Source organism: Mobula hypostoma, chromosome 16 (assembly GCF_963921235.1).
Source record: "Mobula hypostoma chromosome 16, sMobHyp1.1, whole genome shotgun sequence".
In the NCBI taxonomy this organism is placed as follows: domain Eukaryota; kingdom Metazoa; phylum Chordata; class Chondrichthyes; order Myliobatiformes; family Myliobatidae; genus Mobula; species Mobula hypostoma.
The window spans coordinates 24,524,457-24,543,086 of NC_086112.1; the positions used below are offsets into that span (position 1 = coordinate 24,524,457).

At 37.2% G+C, this 18,630-nt stretch overlaps 1 protein-coding gene across 4 annotated transcripts in view; it reads left to right on the top strand.

The window, feature by feature from the left end:
- The window catches only part of mcc (MCC regulator of WNT signaling pathway), a 132,241-nt gene extending 118,406 nt beyond the window's left edge, over positions 1 to 13,835 (top strand). For all 4 annotated transcript variants that reach the window (XM_063069162.1, XM_063069163.1, XM_063069164.1 and 1 more), the window contains 4 exons: positions 4,025 to 4,225; positions 7,335 to 7,432; positions 9,542 to 9,664; positions 10,489 to 13,835. In XM_063069162.1, the coding sequence (XP_062925232.1) occupies positions 4,025 to 4,225; positions 7,335 to 7,432; positions 9,542 to 9,664; positions 10,489 to 10,669 (603 nt within the window). In that variant the 3' untranslated portion in view covers positions 10,670 to 13,835. The remainder of the gene's footprint in view (positions 1 to 4,024; positions 4,226 to 7,334; positions 7,433 to 9,541; positions 9,665 to 10,488) is intronic.
- The last annotated feature ends 4,795 nt before the right edge of the window (positions 13,836 to 18,630 follow it).

Consider the following 18,630-nt stretch of genomic DNA (forward strand, 5'->3'; position numbering starts at 1 on the left):
TAGCAAAAGGCAGTATATACCACACATCCATATCCTCATTCTCCGAATCAGTATCCCACTCAAGGGTGGGGCCCAGCTGTTGGTCCTGCAGACCCCCCGTGTCGCCGCAGAGTCCTCTTACTAGGTGTAGGCTCCAGGTCAAGCTCTGGGTCAACCTGCACCTCTTGTCCCAAAGGCAGAAGGTGGTTCTGTTGGAGTATCTTGACAGGCTCATTCCCACCCTCTGGTTTCACCTGGAAAACTGGTACATTTGGCATCTGACTCCTCCACATAGGGCATAGCTGCCCAGTGGTCAGCCAACTTGTGCTTCCCAGGTAGCCCCAAATTCCTCATGAGGACTCGGTCTCCTGGCAGGAGTTGGGAGAACCTCACCTTTTGATCATACCTCTCTTATTTCCTTGATCCTGCTTGAAGCTGCGACCCCAGCTAATTCATAAGCCCTTTTCAGCTCCCTTCTCATATCAGACACATACTTCAGATAAGTCTTCGCTGGTAGGTCGCCCTTGTCAGTCCCAAAACAAAGGTTGATGGGCAACCTCGCCTCGTGACCAAACATTAGGCAATATGGTAAAGTATCCGGTAGCTTCATTTCGGGTACGGTTGTAGCAGTGGACCAGATGTCCAATATGTTGACTCCACCTGCTCTTCTTGCTGATCTCCAAGGTCCTGAGCACGTCTAGCAAGGTCTGATTAAACCTCTCGGGCTGGGGATCACCCTGTGGATGATAGGGAGTGGTCCTCAACTTCTTGATTCCAAGCATGCCCAGTAACTCATGGATGAGCCTACTGTTGAAATCCCATCCCTGATCATTGTGTACCCACCTGGGGAGGCCATAATAATCGAAATACTTCTCCACAACATTTTGGCCACCGTGGTCGCCCTCTGGTCCTTGGTAGGGAAAGCTTGCGCATATTGGGTGTAGTGATCCATGATGACTAAGACATTCGCCATGTTGCTGGCATCTGGCTGTACTGACAGAAAATCCATACACACCAGGTCAAGGGGCCCTGCACTCTGCCAGTGGGACAAGGGAGCTGTCCACGTAGGCAGCATCTTCCGCCGAATGCATCGAATGCATGACTTTCAGTATTCCTCGACCTCCAGCTTCATTTGGGGCCAGTAGAACCAGTCTCTGAGCAATCCATAGGTCTTTTCAAGTCCCAAATGTCCAGAATCATCAGGAAGTGACTTCAACACAATCCTCTGATACTTCTCAGGCAGAACCAGCTGGGAACGCCAAGGTCAGTCCGGAGGTGACGACCTGGTATAGGATCTGGTTTGGCAACTCCAACCTGGGCCATTCTTTCAGTAATGGAGGCACTGCAATGTGTTTTGTCTTCTCTGTCTGAGTCATGTCTCCCTTTTCGACTGCTGACCAAACGGTGCTGATGCCTGGGTCATCTCACTGAACAGCTGCCACTTCCCCAGAACTGAATTCCAGTAACTGGTTTGTCCTCAGAGCAGTCAGGTTACAGTAAAATTGTGGAATGGCGTCATCAGAAGCTCCCAATTGATCTAGCATTTGATCCTGCCCTTGCCTTCCTTTCGCCTTCACCATGATGGCAAAATGACACGTGACTTTTACCCCCGGGGCAGGAGCACTCTCCCACTCTTCATCCCAATCCAGCCCTTCATGCGCACGTCGAGACAAAGCATCAGCATCCAACGAAATCAGTCCCGGAACGATACCCCCACAATTGTAACCCTAGGTTCGGTCTGCGGCTTTAGTGTCGGGGAAGACGCTTTTTGGCCCGCCAAACTTGTGAAGTCTCGTTTGTGTGGATGCTGCGTGCAGCACAATGGAATAACAAATAGTACACCATATGCAATTAAATGATTTAGCTTTATAATTCTTAATTTGACTAGAGGGTTAGAAAAGAAAACAAAAAGAAAAGGGCCCATTTTAATGAAACAGTATAATGCACACGTTGGAGCTCATGATTTTCCCACCGTTTGTTCTCCATTGATTTCCCCCAGGTATTGTCGACTCCCGACCCCATTCCACATCCTCTCAGTCCTGCAGTCTACGACCTCTCTGTTCTGGCATTTTCTCTCTCTCATCTTCCGCCGAACAAAAGCGCATGAATACCTTGTTCTTGGGCACACAAGAAAGAAGAACCTCCCCTCATTGGACACTGCATGTTCCAAAGCCCCCTTTATCTCCAGTCATAACCCAAACACATTGCTGCTACAGAGAAACCATTACATTAGCAGTGAAGCCTTTCCCAGGACGTTACAAGTTTATAATCAGTAATCTTTTTACTTGTTCGACTTTTAACAGTTCAAGTGTTTCTGAATGTCACGATGTTTAAAAACATTCCAGTTAATGTTGGGCTAAGCCTGGGAATATGGCGTAGACTGTGTTTGATTTCATTTAGTTGTCGAGGTCTAGTCTAGCAAACTTATATGACAATAGTGGAACCCTTTGAGATAGGAATATTCAAAGAAACATTTGTACTTTCCACATTGGACACAATGAGCATGGGCTGCTTGTTCCTGACAGAAAGCTTTGGTCCATAGTTTGAATAAAATGAAAACAAATGAATGGAAAGCTCTAAGATCAGGATCTTCTTTCAGAGAATAGAGATGTTGGCAAAATTGTCATACAATCCATAGTTGGTTTCCGTAATATAGTGGCGATATGATTTTAGTCGGTAGTGGGTAGTGGCTCCATATGTCACTACTACAGGGCGTGACGACCCTGCCTTACACAGTCCCGGGCTCAGCTGGCTCCGGCTGACAGTACCCGGTATGGGCCCCTATCCAGGGTTACAGATCCCACTGCCTTGTGGGTATCTTCGGGAGAAGAGAAGGCTAAGGAGTAAACCCTACACAAATCCGGAGTGGAGCCCCTAAGGCGGTTGGATGACGTATCATGTCACCTCCCGGCAGCTCCTGCAGCCAAGCTGGTGTCAAATGTACTGCTTCGCATTCCTTTGGACCACATCCGTGAGGCCGAGAGGGGGATCTTGATGTCTGGGCAGCCCAGGATCTCCATATTCATTGCCCATGTCTGCGCCCCGGAACAGGCACAACCATTGTCTACTTAGACAGATGGAGCCATTATTATTATATTATGATATTAATTATGATACTCGGGTTACAGGAGAAATTTGAAAATATAGCTAGGGCTGCAGAAATTTAATTTGAAAAAATGACTGGAATTGTTTCTTTGACAAAGTGAAGATTTATGATTGCACATTTGGGAACTTACTGTATTCATTAACAAAAATCAATGACTAGGGCATTGATTTACAATTAAAAGATGAAGAGATGAGGAAAGAATATTTTAGCCAGACGGGTTGAGATTGGTAGTTGGAATTGGTAGGATATGGTGTATCGTGGAAGGGAGAGTGTTTATCTTCAAGGTTATACGCTGAGAGGCGAGAAATGCAATTTGTTCAGATAGTTTTTCAACTGTCATTGACACAGAGGCCAAATTTTTGATTCTGATCAGTCTCAAGTTAATTCAATATTAACTTGAAAAGCCTCAAGCTAATTCAATATTTTGATGGTATTGTGGCGTTTTTATTTGTGTATGTAAAGAAAACTTGTAATACCATATTTTCTGGTGTATTAAGATTTCTCTCCATACATTAAATACAAAACTCCCAAGTTTTGACTGATTTGAGGCACCAAGTACTTTGTCTGTGCCACTGGAGCCACCAGTGGCACTTCATCTTGCAAAGACTTCCCAATTAGCTAATTATATTTAATCATTTTTGAAATGACTGCATATCAGACATACTTAAATTATTATAACTATCTTTATAGCTGGAAAAGCTGAGCAAGATCATTGGAAGGTGTCAAAGCTCTCGGGCAGGTTTTTATTTCCTGTACCAATGGACACACTTTAGCTACTTAAAAGCCTCTTTTCTCTAGTGACATTAAGTATTTTATTTGATAATAATGTAGACCTGAGATTTGATAATTCTTAATGATACATTTTACAACTGCTGATATATTTTCATAATATTTAAAAATATTGAAACTTTTGAAACTGAATATTTCTGTAATCTGAAGGAGGAAATGGCAGAACTCAAAGCCCAACTTTATTTAATGGAGAAGGAGAAGAAAGCGCTTGAATTGAAGCTCAGCACACGAGAAGCCCAGGAACAAGCCTATCTGGTGCATATTGAGCACCTGAAATCAGAGGTTGAAGAGCAAAAGGAACAACGGATGCGATCTCTCAGCTCAACCAGCAGTGGAGGAAAAGATAAACAAGTAAAAATAAATTTCACCATTATCCATTAAATTCAGTGCAAGAAACATGATGTAACATAGATGGTAAATTTGTAAACTGATTTATTATTGTCTCGTATTGTGGTACAGGGAAAAAGTTTGTTTTACATGCCATCAATGTATTGAGTTAGTACAAGGGAAAACAATAACAGAATGAAGAATAAAGTGTTATATTTTTAGATGTGGTTACAAATTCATAACAGGGTAGATTTTGAGGTCGAATTCCATCTTGTATTAGGGGATCATTCAATAGCCACTTAAAAAACTAGAGACTGAGAGCTTAATCTGAATTGCTGATACTCACTGTAATATTTTCCTCAATTGCCACCTCTCCTTTTCTCGTAATTATTAAGTATAATTCCAAGGTGCTTCCATTTTCTCTCTTCCATTGGAAGTTACTTTTCACATTTGTCTTCCCTTTACTTCCTGTCACATAAACACATGACAGCTTTGCCCAAATTATATAAGAAAAATGCATCAGCAAGTGTATTATAGAAATGCAAGTAATTATTGCTGTAACACAGTCTTTAATATTTTAATTAGTATTGAGATAAATAATTATATCTCAAAAGATGGCCAACCATACTGCTCCATGCTCCCAGATTTTTTTTATCTTTGCTATTTAAATACATTACATGTTTCAGTCACCCCTCATATAGTTTCCTATAATCTCTTCCCATCTGTCTCAGACTTGGTTTTAAGCTCTGCAGGTTTTGTGCTTGCTGAAATTCTTTGCATGATCAATTGTGCATCCCCTCTGGGAGTAAGTTGAATCATTGGTTCAGCATTCAGAGATCCTGTAAAGGTGCTTTATTTGCTTCCTGTGTATTTATAGTAACTTTGACACCATACTTTATTACACTCTTAGTTGTGAATGAAGATGAAGCTTACATGAGACTATAGGGCTGAAAGGGATTTATCTGAGGGTTGAATAGTCTACTCCTTTTTCAAACATTCTTAATTCCTAACCTTTGCTGTTCACGATCTATTTGTGGCATCCAGTTTCAAGCCCAGCTGCATTTCTGACCTTTACACAAGCAGTGGCAGTGTCAGCATAAATACAGAATTGGTACAGAACAGAAACTGGAGATTTGAGATATTGCTGTTATTAGAATTTTAGGTAGATGTACATTTGCATTTCATAGGGTTCAGTTCTTGAGCCACTGCAATTTTGTATGTACATCGATCCTTGATGTACAACTTTATTTGCCATATACATTTCTATGTATTAGGAATTTTCTGTGGTGTGTTGTCACGACATAAAGAATTATATAAAAATAAACTTAAGGTTGAAGTACGGATATGGAATAAATTGTGCATAAGTATCATCATGTATTTACAATGTAAACAGCATTATAAAAAGTAGTTTAAAGCGTTTACAGTGCAGTGATTGATAGAGGGGTGGTGGTGGTGGCTAACTCAAATGGCTGATCAGATTAGCTGTCCAAGGGAACAAACTTTTAAGGTGGTGTGCAGTTTTTGTTTTAATAGTCCTATAGTGCTTTCTGGAAGGGAGATTTTAGAAAGGGCAGTTTGCTGGGTGGCTGGTATCTACAATGATTTTTTTTCTGCCTGCTTCTTTGTCTTGGACACATACTAGTTTTGCAGTTATGGTAGACTGTGGCTAATGACCTTTTCAATTGACTTGACAGTACACTGTAGTTTTCATATATTGTACGAAAATGCTGCAGCAGACAGTAATGGCTGACGTGAGGATGCTCTCTGTGATGGTAGTGTAGAATTGCACCAGTATATTCTGGGGAAGGTGGAATTTTATCAACTGCCGCAAGAAGTACATCCTCTGCCGAGCCTTTTGTTAAGGAAGGAGATGTGGTTCTCCTTGCATTGGTGATGATTTTGCTGCCCTCATTGACTGCTCACATTCTCATTGTCCTGAACTTAGCTGATACAATTCCTTATGGGTATCTCATTGCAAGACCATTCTGAATCTAAGCCATGCAGCTCATAATACAGAACTGGGAAGCATTGGTGGCTAGAACAAACTCTGGCCATAGCTGACAGTTGTTAAATGCTACATTCAGTTACATTAAAAAATAGGCATTAAAATGTCATTAAACTTGAGAAGGAAAAATATCATTTAAAATACATAGTAACAATAACAAAATGTTGAAGAAGCTCAGCAGATCAGGCAGCGTCTACAGAGAGGAATAAAGAGCTGATATTTTGTGCCAAGATACTTTGATGAATACAGCCTGAAACATTGGCTGTATTCCTCTCCATATTCTTCTTCTGACCTGCGGAATTCCTCCAGCATTTTTTGTGTGTTTACCCTGGACTTCCGGAATCTGCAGAACCTCTTGTGTTTATTTAAAATTCATGAAAGTTCTTCAAATAATTAAAACATTGGAAACAGGAAGTTTAAAGGAAAAGGTATTTTTATTCTTCCAATTCTTTCTGTAGGCATCAGTTTACTATTCAAATGAATGTACACAAAATTTCTGTACTAGGTCTAACTTGGGAATAGTTCCAAAAGCAGATTCCCATGTCGTAAATACTGAAGAATCTCACCTATTTCCTGCTACATTGTTAGATTCTAGGTGGAGGAATGGCTTTAAGAACTTCAATGGCAATATCAGGATTTTTGTATTCCTGCGTGGATAATTGCCAGTAATTTATGCAGCACTGCCAGTAATCCCAGCAAATTCTGCGACATTAGCTGCCATGTCAAGGGTTACTTCAGTGACCCAACCAATATCGAGCAATCACGGCTGAGGTTTGATATGGTATAATTCACTTGAACTGACTTAAGATTCAGTCAAATGTATAAACCTTGATTGCCATACTAATTCATAAAAAACATTGAATTGTAAAGTGTATTCAAGATATCACCACTTTTTCATGGTAAAATATTTATGAACGTGACACAATGTAAATTGATTGAGAGCCAGTGAAACATTTTGATATTTTTATTGCCTGTTAATCTTTTCACGTGGAATGTTGTCTCCCTTCTTTGTTGATTTCTTGCATGTTAAATTAAGTATACATATGTAGATTCAATATAATGAATTCTCCATTTATATCCCAGAGGATGTATAATTTCTGTGTAATTTGATTCTTTCTAATATTTCAGGATTGTGGCGATGAAGTAACACATGCTTTATCACTAGCTGAAATCAGAACATACAATGACAGTGAGCTTGCAGTTGAGCTAACAAATGGATTGAGACGGTGAGTGGTGTTTTCATAAGAAGCCTTAATTCAGAAATTCTAAACATTTTGCGCATATGTTATAGTGAGCCATGATCAAATTTTGTCATGAGTTAAATATATAATTTTAAATTACTTTGGTACCATTATTCTTTGCCATGTAATTTGTATACAGCTTAGTAAAGAGGACTGCTCCTAGCCTACCATTCTGTAGTAAGTTTAACTTCCCTTATTAATTTGATGCAATAATTGCATGAAAGAAATAAATGATGGAAAAGAAAAGTCAAGATTTTTGGCCAAAAATGAAATCCACATTAGATTTTTCAATAGCATGCTAAAATTTATACAAAAGTAAAATCTTTGCCACACGAAGACCCTTTCCTTTGTAATCCATGCTTCTATCTATAAAGCCAAAGGATTTATGTTCTCAATTATTTGTGGCATTTTTAAAGACTGTAAAAGTTCTTCTGGATTTCCTTGTTTTTGGATCCTCTTAAAAATAATGCATCTTGTTATTTTTGGGTGTCCCCATTCATTCCACCAAAGTAAATCATTATTCTCCTTCCTGGTTTCTTATTTCTGTGTTGTGCAAACTTTGAAAGTATGTGTAACTAGAAATAATCATCAATGAAAATGTCAAAAGAGTAGGGATCCCAATATTCTTACAATGTGAAGAAGGCAAGATTCTGGGCCATTCATTAAATCAGAGCACAAGTACATAGCAGAGAAGAAAATGTGTAAAGCAATTTATATAATCCCTGAAAGATTATATTTGGGTAGTTTTTCTTTCTTAGCCTAAAGGACAATGAAAATAGTTGAAACCAGTCTTGTGTCTCCACCAATGTTAATTACCAGATGTTAGCTGGGACTTGAAACAAGTAATTGTGAGAAAAGATCTATGATTCTGGTATTGTTTCTGCTAAAGTAAATACAAATGGCATTTAACAGATTTTAAACTGAGTGGTTTACTAGGAAGAACAGAAAAATTATGACTGAAAGGAATTTATATGAAAATGATTTAGAATATGACACACAAAGAATGTATGAAAGGTGGATAATTATTTGAAGTAAGAAGATATGAGGCAAAAAGAGTGTAAATCACTTTGGATTAGAAAATCCGCAGATGCTGGAAATATAAGCAACACGCACAAAATCCTTCAGTTCTGATAAAGGATCTCAGCCTCAAACATTGACTCTTTTCCATAGAGGCTGCCTGGCTTGCTGAGTTCCTTCAGCATTTTGTGTGTTGCTTGGATTTACAGCATCTGCAGATTTTCTCTTCTTTATCCATGTACAATTCTTGTGTTTTTTCTTTTTTTACCATATTAAACAAAAAAACACAATTAAAATACTCAAACTACCAGAGTATCCAAATAAACTTGAATATTCGTCTTGGCTATTTTTGGATTGTTGTAATAAAAAAAGGAAATGTCCGGAAAAGATGCACAAGGATGTTACCGGGACTGGAAAGCTTGAATTATAAAGAGGGGGTGGGTCAGACGAGGCAAAAATGAGTTGAAGGGGTGACCTTATGGAGGTTTATAAAATCCTGGGGTATAGGTAAGTCTTCCCCAGGGTGAGAGAGCCTAAAATTAGAGGGGTTAGGTTTAAGGTGAAAGGAGAAAGATTTATAAGGAACCTGCAGGCCATGTTTGCAACACAGTGTATGGGTATATGGAATGAGCTGTCAATGGAAGTGGTAGAGGCAGATAGAATTACAGTATTTAAAAGATGCTTGGTCAGGTTTATGGATAGTAGAGGTTTGGAGGGATATAGCCCAAATGCTACTTCCTGCTATGGTACTAGCTCAGCAAGCACCTTGATTGGCATGGTCAAGTTGGGCTGAAGGTTTGTTTTTGTATTGTAGCTCTAACTCTATTGCATGACCGATTTAACTTTACACTGAAAATCTGCAGAACCCTTCACTACATATTATTAAAAGTCATTTTAAGACAATTTAAGAAGAAATTAGATTAGCATTAGGAAAAGTAACACCAGAGTTCAAGGGAAGTACAAGAATAAGTAGGCTTCCTGTTGGGGAACAAACAGTTTACATACGATAGATTGAATTATCTTCTACTTTACCAAATTTGCTATTGTTTAATCCTGAATTGTCTTTGGCAAATATAGAGAGAAAAAACTGAAATCTCGTGTGCAGGAACTGGTAACTGCTTTAGAAAGAATGACAAAAAGCAGTGAAGTGCGACATCAACAGTCTGCAGAGTTTGTTAATGATCTCAAACGAGCGAACAGGTGTGTGATTTGAAATTACAATATAAAATTTGTTGTAAATAGAGGTCACTTCCCTTTGTAGGCTTTTGATTTTCACGTCAAGAAATGGAAATCATGAATAGCCTAAGAAAGATCAGGGTTGACAAATTGCGTGTTTTTTTTTACCATATCTTTCTTCCATATTGCAGAAATCTATTCTACACAGACTCTGCACACTTTCAGAGCTGGATCAGTTTTGACATCTTGGTGTGAGAATTATAGAGCCAATAAGCTGGAAGAGGCATGCTCCCTAAACTCATCCTGTCTGCTATTCCCATGGCCCTGGGGGTCCAATCATCATCCAGGTCTCTGTCATAGCTGTCCCATGGTGTGGAGCAGACTGAGAGCACCATCTGGACCTTAGACAGTGTATCTTGAGGCTGAGACCCTGTTCTGTACCCCCTACAGCTGCCAAATGCTATTCCACTGCTTTTAAATTACTTTGACCATTTGGTACATTTAAGAAAAAAAGTAATTTAAAATATTTATTATTTATTAAGTATCTATTTGTACTGCCCCAATTGCACAATTTCCTTCTGTGACGTAGCTTGAGTTCAAGATTTTTTTTCCAACAATTTTTCTTTAAGTACAGCATTTAGAAAAAATCCATTAAAAGAATATTTATTTTTTAATTACTCATAACATCAAGATTTATTGTTTCACTTTTATTGTAATGTAGCAACATAAGTAATCTGCCTTCTGGTGTGGAAGTGGAAAACAGTGATGTGAAATCTATGCAACTATCCAAACCTTAGTAGTCTAACAATGTTTTGATCATATCTTGTGTATGTCGTTGACACTTACAGTAACTTAGTGGCAGCGTATGAGAAGGCAAAGAAGAAACATCAAAACAAACTGAAGAAACTGGAAGCACAAATGATGGCCATGGTGGAGAGACATGAGACACAAGTGAGAATGCTAAAGCAAAGAATTGCGCTGCTTGAAGAAGAAAACTCTAGACCACAAACAAATGAGACTTCACTTTAAAAAAACTGTACAGATAGCGGGATGTTGTAAATGATCCACTGCATTAATTCAGAAGACACCTGAAGATAAAAGTAGTATTTGGCACCTTTTTCACATCTGAATTCACCCAACTGTCACATGTGAAGCACCAGCATAATATTTATGGAGAAACTGAATTTTCCAAAAAATGTCACACATGGCATCTAACACCAATAAATCACTTCCTAGATGTGCCTGTAGAACACTTTTGCATCTTAGTAGAAACACGCATATTTTAATGTATGAATATGGCAAATGGGTGTCCAGAATTTTCTTTGAAAGCAGCTTATTTTATCAGCAGTTTGTACCAATTAGGCAAAGAACTGTATCTTGAGAGTTTGAGCATTTAGTGGATGCTGCTGATGATCTTTCAGTTCTCAGTGTTGCATTTAATCTTTTGAAAATTATATGCCGTTTAAGAAAAAAGCCATCCTCATTATATATATATGGTTTACATTTTAAATGCAAAACTGATACCTTTTAAATAATTCTTGTGAAGACTATTACCTAACTGTTTAGTTTAATATTGATACAAAACAGCATATTTGATAAATTAACTGAAACAATTGTTCTAATCCTTATGAGACAAATTTATTTAATTCTTTGAAGGTTTGAATAGATTTTAATGTACCACACCATAGTGCAATATTTAATTAGGCAAATATCAATAGATACTTACAGAATGAACTATAGCAATATCATTCCTAATCTTTTACTTCAGTGACAATTGAATTTGTTATAATCAATTGTTATATTCAACTTTATTCAAGCAATCCTTTTGTTACAATTAATTTTGCCTTGGGCACAGATGACTTGAGGTTTGGATATTTGAATATTGAATCAAAATAATTCAAAACTTTGACAAAAATTGCCAGAATTGGCCAAATTGGTGTAATTAATACACATGCAAAATTAATAAAAATGATGTTTTAATTCGATAACTTTTTGTAAGATGAGTATATTTAACTATGCAGATGAAAAAAGCAGTGGGCTTTTTTCTTTTAGGGTACCGCTTACATAACTACAAGACCCTTCTTTCCAGCTTTATAGCAGATAATTTCTAGACAACTTCAAGTAGCTTTTTTTTCTCTATTCCATTGGATTAGTTGTGTCAATGTTTTCTTAAACATTAATCAATTACCTTTGATCACCTGATTAAGGAATCTTTCTTGCTAAGTAAGAAGATATGATTTGGTTCATCTGCAGGAGGCTTCTCCTCTTTATAGAATTTCAAGCTGGCAGGATATTTTTTAGGTAGAAAACAAGTGATTTAATTATCCAATCCAAAAGAACTCTAGATTTCCTGATTGTTGCACTGGACCAGAAGAAGGTCAGTGTTTCTTTTAAGTAATATTAAGTGCTGCGACCTAAACAGGCTGCATTTGAATTACTTTTGGACAAAATTGCTAATCTTTTAGAAGTATGTTCCAAGATATTAAAACTGTTTCACTACATGCCATTGTTACTAATGTAAGGACCAGTTCACTCCCAGGTAAAGTTCCTTCACTGAGTAATTGACTTGCATTTATTTTATTATTTTTGACCTCTCAAAATGTATTATAGATGGTGTACTTCTGCAGTCTCTGGTATTATCCAATTAGGGCATAACCCTAGTTTGAAGATGGTGTCTTTTGATATCAAACATCTAAGGTGAAAAAGGACTTGCATGACTTTGCTAACTTTGATATTTGAACTCCTTTACTTTGGGACAGCAATTTTTAGCATCTTGGTCTTCAAATCATACTCAAATATTACATCATTTTTAATATCAATTTGGACAAGTTAGGAGATGAATTGTCACAGTATAGTGTTTAAAAATATATACATACTACAAGTTTGTGTATGCATCTCTCCACCACAGTACAGTCTAGTGTGCTTACCTTGTTATGAGATGCAGATGAGAAAAGGTTATCTTCAATAATAAGATATAAAATATAGTTCTAAGTCATATTTAAGCAATAATTATTTTAAAGGTATACTTTACATGTCAATTCTCTTTCTGCAAGTAATATGTCATTCCTTCTCAATGAGTTATTTGTCATAAGAATAAACATATATGTTCAGAAATTTAAAGCAAATTTAGAATCGCTGCAAGATAAGTGGGAATTTTAGAATTAAAGATTGTTGAATGGTCCAGGTTGTAAACATGGGGTCAAAAGTTATTTGTTTTAGTTGTTTTCCTTATTGACCAATCTAAATGATCAGTGTTATATGAAATAGACTATTTGAAAAATCACCCCAAGGTGAGTGCATGCAACAATTTTTTTTTCACTTCTGTGTAATAATTATCCAGAATTTCTTCCTGTGTTTAAAAATTGTTTTTTTTAAGAAAATATTTTAATTATTTGTAAATTACAGCAAAAGAAACTTCAGTTATTTATACTAAAAATAGAATGTGAGTTAACATTACAAGAAATTATTTATTCCCTGAGCAAAATTCATATTTCAGATTTAACTTTGTTCAGTTACATGTAGAAAGCAGTTACTGCTCTCCAGTAATATCAGAAACCATGAAATGAGGCAGTCCAAAGTGAATTCCATCTTTGATTTTATCAATTGAATGTGTGCTACTGCCTTTTATCAGGTTTCAGTGCAGTGACATTGCATAACTAACCATCCATTCCCAGTCTACTACTCATCAAATCTGAAACTAAATGGTAAGGGGATTGAGATGTGCTAGTAAATTAATACATTCCATTCCAGGTTTTATTTATTATGCATTTTGTTATTATGCCAGTTCAGTAGGTTGGCACTTTGTTTAGAGCTGGACACGGGGCAGAATAAAAGGAATGCCATAAGTCAGGATGTCAAATATGTATAACAATTTGAATGACTTATTAATTTAATTGTTTTGTAACAAAATTATTTTAATTGCATTTACATGTAAAATGTCTAAATGCTGGCATGTACAACATATTAGTTTGTTTTGATTTTGTTTGAATTAACTTCTGAGAATTTGAGCACCTCTGGTCTTTGAAGGTGTGATGGTTGATAACTCCTGTTGTATGTTTATAATTTTTAGTTTTCCTAGTTCCTGTAAAATGTAAAACAATTTGTTTTATATAGAATTGTACAAACTCTGCATTTATTTATATGAAGAGACATTTATAATACTTGTTATTTTGCAAAAAAAACTTGTATCTAGAATAAATACTTTTAATAACATTTGATTCTGTTTTGATTCAGTAATGTTTTGAGATCCTCATTTTCTGTTGGAAGTCTTGATTACCAATGGAGATGGTTACACATGCACCAGGCAAGTGACAAGTGATTTCCAAATCTGCATAAATGAACTAGATATCAAGAGTTCAGACTCCATTGTGGAATTTTGTGAATTTGTATTCAGTTAATTAAAAATATAAGCATTTTTAAAATAAATTAATAATGGTGACCATGCACCCACTGAATTCTTATTCAAAATAAAAACAGGTTCACATGTTAGGAAACTTCGTGTTTTAGCGTGGTCTATTTCCAGACCCAGGGTGAAGAGGTTTGCTTGCTATTTCGGAGGAAAGTCACTTGTTCAGTTCAAGAAACAATCTGCTGGAGGAACTCAGCAGGCTGAGTAGCATCTGCAAGAGGAAAAGGAATTGGCAACAATTCAGGTCAAAACCGTACATTGTTTGTTTCTGGAGGTTCCAAGATCTGCAGTTGATTGTGTCTTAGTCTCTCATAGAAACATAGAAACATAGAAAATAGGTGCAGGAGTAGGCCATTCGGCCCTTCGAGCCTGCACCGCCATTTATTATGATCATGGCTGATCATCCAACTCAGAACCCAGCCTTCCCTCCATACCCCCTGACCCCTGTAGCCACAAGGGCCATATCTAACTCCCTCTTAAACATAGCCAATGAACTGGCCTCAACAGTTTGCTGTGGCAGAGAATTCCACAGATACACCACTCTCTGTGTGAAGAAGTTTTTCCTAATCTCGGTCCTAAAAGGCTTCCCCTCTATCCTCAAACTGTGACCCCTCGTTCTGGACCTCCCCAACATCGGGAACAATCTTCCCGCATCTAGCTTGTCCAATCCCTTTAGGATCTTATACGTTTCAATCAGATCCCCCCTCAATCTTCTAAATTCCAACGAGTACAAGCCCAGTTCATCCAGTCTTTCTTCATATGAAAGACCTCTCAGTTCCATCTGAACTACAAAGAAGTATAGTAAACTCTCCTAATTTACATGAGCCTCCAGGATAACTCTGGAAAATCAACTGGGCTGGATTTGGTATGCCTAATCTTTATTTAACTTGATAGAGCTGAACAACTTAGATGATTTCAGAGGGACTATGAGAGTTGACTATATTGCACAAGAGAATTATCACCTTGCACCCCACAACAGTCTCTGAATTCAAATTGTCATCCTTCAATTTCTGCTGGATTCCATCAACAAACTCTTTCCCCTCTCTGCAGTTTGAAATTGTTTTTTTCATGACTCCCTAATCCATCTTTAGTCCTTAATGCATTTTACCATGTTATGTCCCATAACCTTGCTATTTACAATGCATTTTGCTGCTTTGCTTCTACAAACTCCATTTCCAGAAAAGTTGGGATATTTTCCAAAATGCAATAAAAACAAAAATCTGCGATATGTTAATTCACGTGAACCTTTATTTAACTGACAAAAGTACAAAGAAAAGGTTTTCAATAGTTTTACTGACCAACTGTTTTGTAAACATACACAAATTTAGAATTTGATGGCTGCAACACACTCAACAAAAGTTGGGACAGAGTTAAAATAAGATTGAAAAGGGCACAGAATATTCAAGTAACATCGGTTTGGAAGACTCCACATTAAGCAGGCTAATTAGTAGCAGGTGAGGTATCATGACTGGGTATAAAAGTAGCGTCCATCAAAGGCTCAGTCTTTGCAAGCAAGGATGAGTCGTGGCTCACCCTTTTTGTGCCAAAATTTGTGAGAGAATTGTTAGTCAGTTCAAAAGGAACATTTCTCAACTCAAGATTGCAGAGAATTTAGGTCTTTCAACATCTACAGTACATAATATTGTGAATGATACAGAGAATTCAGAGACATCTCAGTGCGTAAAGGGCAAGGTCGGAAACCACTGTTGAATGTGCGTGATCTTCGAGCCCTCAGGCGGCACTACCTAAGAAACCGTCATGCTACTGTGACAATTATAGCCACCTGGGCTTGGGAGTACTTTGGAAAACCATTGTCACTCAACACAGTCCGTCGCTGCATCCAGAAATGCAACTTGAAACTGTATTACGCAAGGAGGAAGCCATATATCAACTCTATGCAGAAACGCCGGCGAGTTCTCTGGGTCCGAGCTCATCTCAGATGGACCGAAAGACTGTGAAACTGTGTACTGTGGTCAGATGAGTCCACATTTCAGCTAGTTTTCGGAAAAAAACAGGTGTCGAGTTCTCCGTGCCAAAGATGAAAACATCCAAAAGGTGCAAAAGCCAGCATCTGTGAAGGTATAGGGGTGCATCAGTGCTCACGGCATGGGTGAGTTGCATGTATGTGAAGGTACCATTGATTCTGAGGCGTATATTAGGATTTTAGAGAGGCATATGTTGCCATCAAGGTGACGTCTCTTCGGCTTATTTCAGCAGAACAATGCCAGACCACATTCTGCACGGGCTACAACAGCGTGGCTTTGTAGACACAGAGTGCATGTGCTTGACTGGCCTGCTGCCAGTCCAGATCTATCTCCTATTGAAAATGTAAGGCGTATCTTGAAGAGGAGAATCAGACAACAGGGACCACGGACTGTTGAGCAGCTGAAATCTTATATCAAGCAAGAATGGACAAAATTTCCAATTGCAAATCTACTACAATTAGTATCCTCAGTTCCAAAACTATTAAAAAGTGTTATTAAAAGGAAAGATGATGTAACACAATGGTAAACATGCCTCTGTCCCAACTTTTGTTGAGTGTGTTGCAGCCATCAAATTCTAAATTTGTGTATGTTTACAAAATACAATTAAGTTGGTCAGTAAAGCTATTGAAAATCTCTTCTTTGTACTTTTGTCAGTTAAATAAAGGTTCACGTGAATTAACATATCACAGGTTTTTGTTTTTATTGCATTTTGGAAAATATCCCAACCTTTTTGGAAATGGGGTTTGTATTATCATCATCATCTAAGGACCTCCATTTTTCCTATAGATCATAGTACTTGTATAGCTTATCCCCTGGCATTTCTGGACTCACCTTTTTACATTGTCTTATCCATTGCTCCTCCCATCTTCTCTACTACTTTAAACAGAAAAGGTTAATCATTTCTCTTTACACAGATGCTGTCTGACCTGTTAAGGATCTCTGGTATTTTCATTTTTAATTTCAGATTTCTAACACGTTCTGTTTTTTAAATATTTTTAATAATTTATCACTTAAAAAAATCATCCAGACTAACCTGCCATTCTTTTTGCCATGAGACACTGTGCCAAATTTTCTTTCTAGAAAATGAAATGTAGATGTAATTGGTCAATTTTTTTATATGGTCACAATAATTCTTAGGGTAACCCCTACCCTAAGAATTACAGGAAATATAAACAATGAATGGATGTTATTGAAAAATATAAATATTGGGGGGCGGGAGTTTTATCTGACAAATGTTTATGTTGAGACACAAATGGGAGTATACCGAATAAATTTTTCAGATTTAATGGATAAAAAGGTGGCTTTTCTGAATTTTGTGAGATGCTCGTTTCAATTAAAAATGTTTTTTTTATTTAAATGTATTGTAATTTTTAAATAGAAAGATCACAAATCCATAGTGGTACATGGAAACCAAGAAGCCAGTCTAACACTTTTTTCACTGTACACAAAAGAAACTCAAATTAGCATATTATGCAATATGCTTCCAGGGAAGCAACATGAGAAAAATGAACTATGGTACAATGTCTATAGATTGCATTTATTTGATCTTTAACTTGAGGCTTTGTTTTAGATTGTGTGAAATATAATAGCACATCATCAGCACTGTATAAACCTGAGCCTTGCTGATTATAAAGAAAGCAGAGATGTTGGGGTCTTTTGATTTTGTACGGCAGATTGAATGCTTCATTATCGGGTTAGCTCTCAAACTGGCCATAAAACAGATTGTGATGAGAATTATGAAAGACTACAGGACGATATATATTATCATCTACAATAGGAAAATTAAATTGGAAGTCATTACACAAAAAAATTAATAGCCCAGATTTTGCTCTTAAATAATGGAGGTTACAAACTGACAGCAATTATGTATTTAAATACCAACAGCTCTGGGATTTATATATTTGCATATTTAAGTGTGCAAGTCCCAAGGTTAGCAATAGTTAGTAAGAAGTATTTTAATGTGAGGTTCAGTCTTGTTGGGATCTGGAAACAACTATGCAGGAGAGCTGACTCTGGGATCATTGGGGTGTCTATGAGGTACTCACTCACTAGAGCTTTGTATGCAGGCTGTTTTGAATTCTTTTGTTTTCTGCAGCAGCAATTTTGTTGCAATTTTTGTGCCGGGGTACATGAACAGAGATAACAGACTCTGAAATAATATGCCCACATGTTGTCACCATCATAGCCTTTGATGCAGACACCATTGAATTCTTTTTTCAAGATTTTTGTTTTGTAATTTTTACTTGAAAACTATTACTAATTTTTAAAAGTTACCTGTTTCATATTTATTTCATTTGTGTTACTCAAATTTAAAACTGTTTGCAATAGAACTAAATTATTTTTATATTAAATTCTACACCAGAATCCCTCTACCCTAAAGATTCCTTAATTGTCAGATGTTTAATTAATGTTAGCATTAACAATAGAAATACAGTAGCCTGTTCACTTGTACTGATCTGGGAAGTCTTCTCATCAATGTTCTTCAAATTCATTCTCAATACTATTGCTGATAATTTGGTTCCCCATATGTAGATTGAAGTTCTGGGCATGTAGATTGGGAAAATTGGGTTGGTGCTGGATCCCAAGAGAGGGAATTC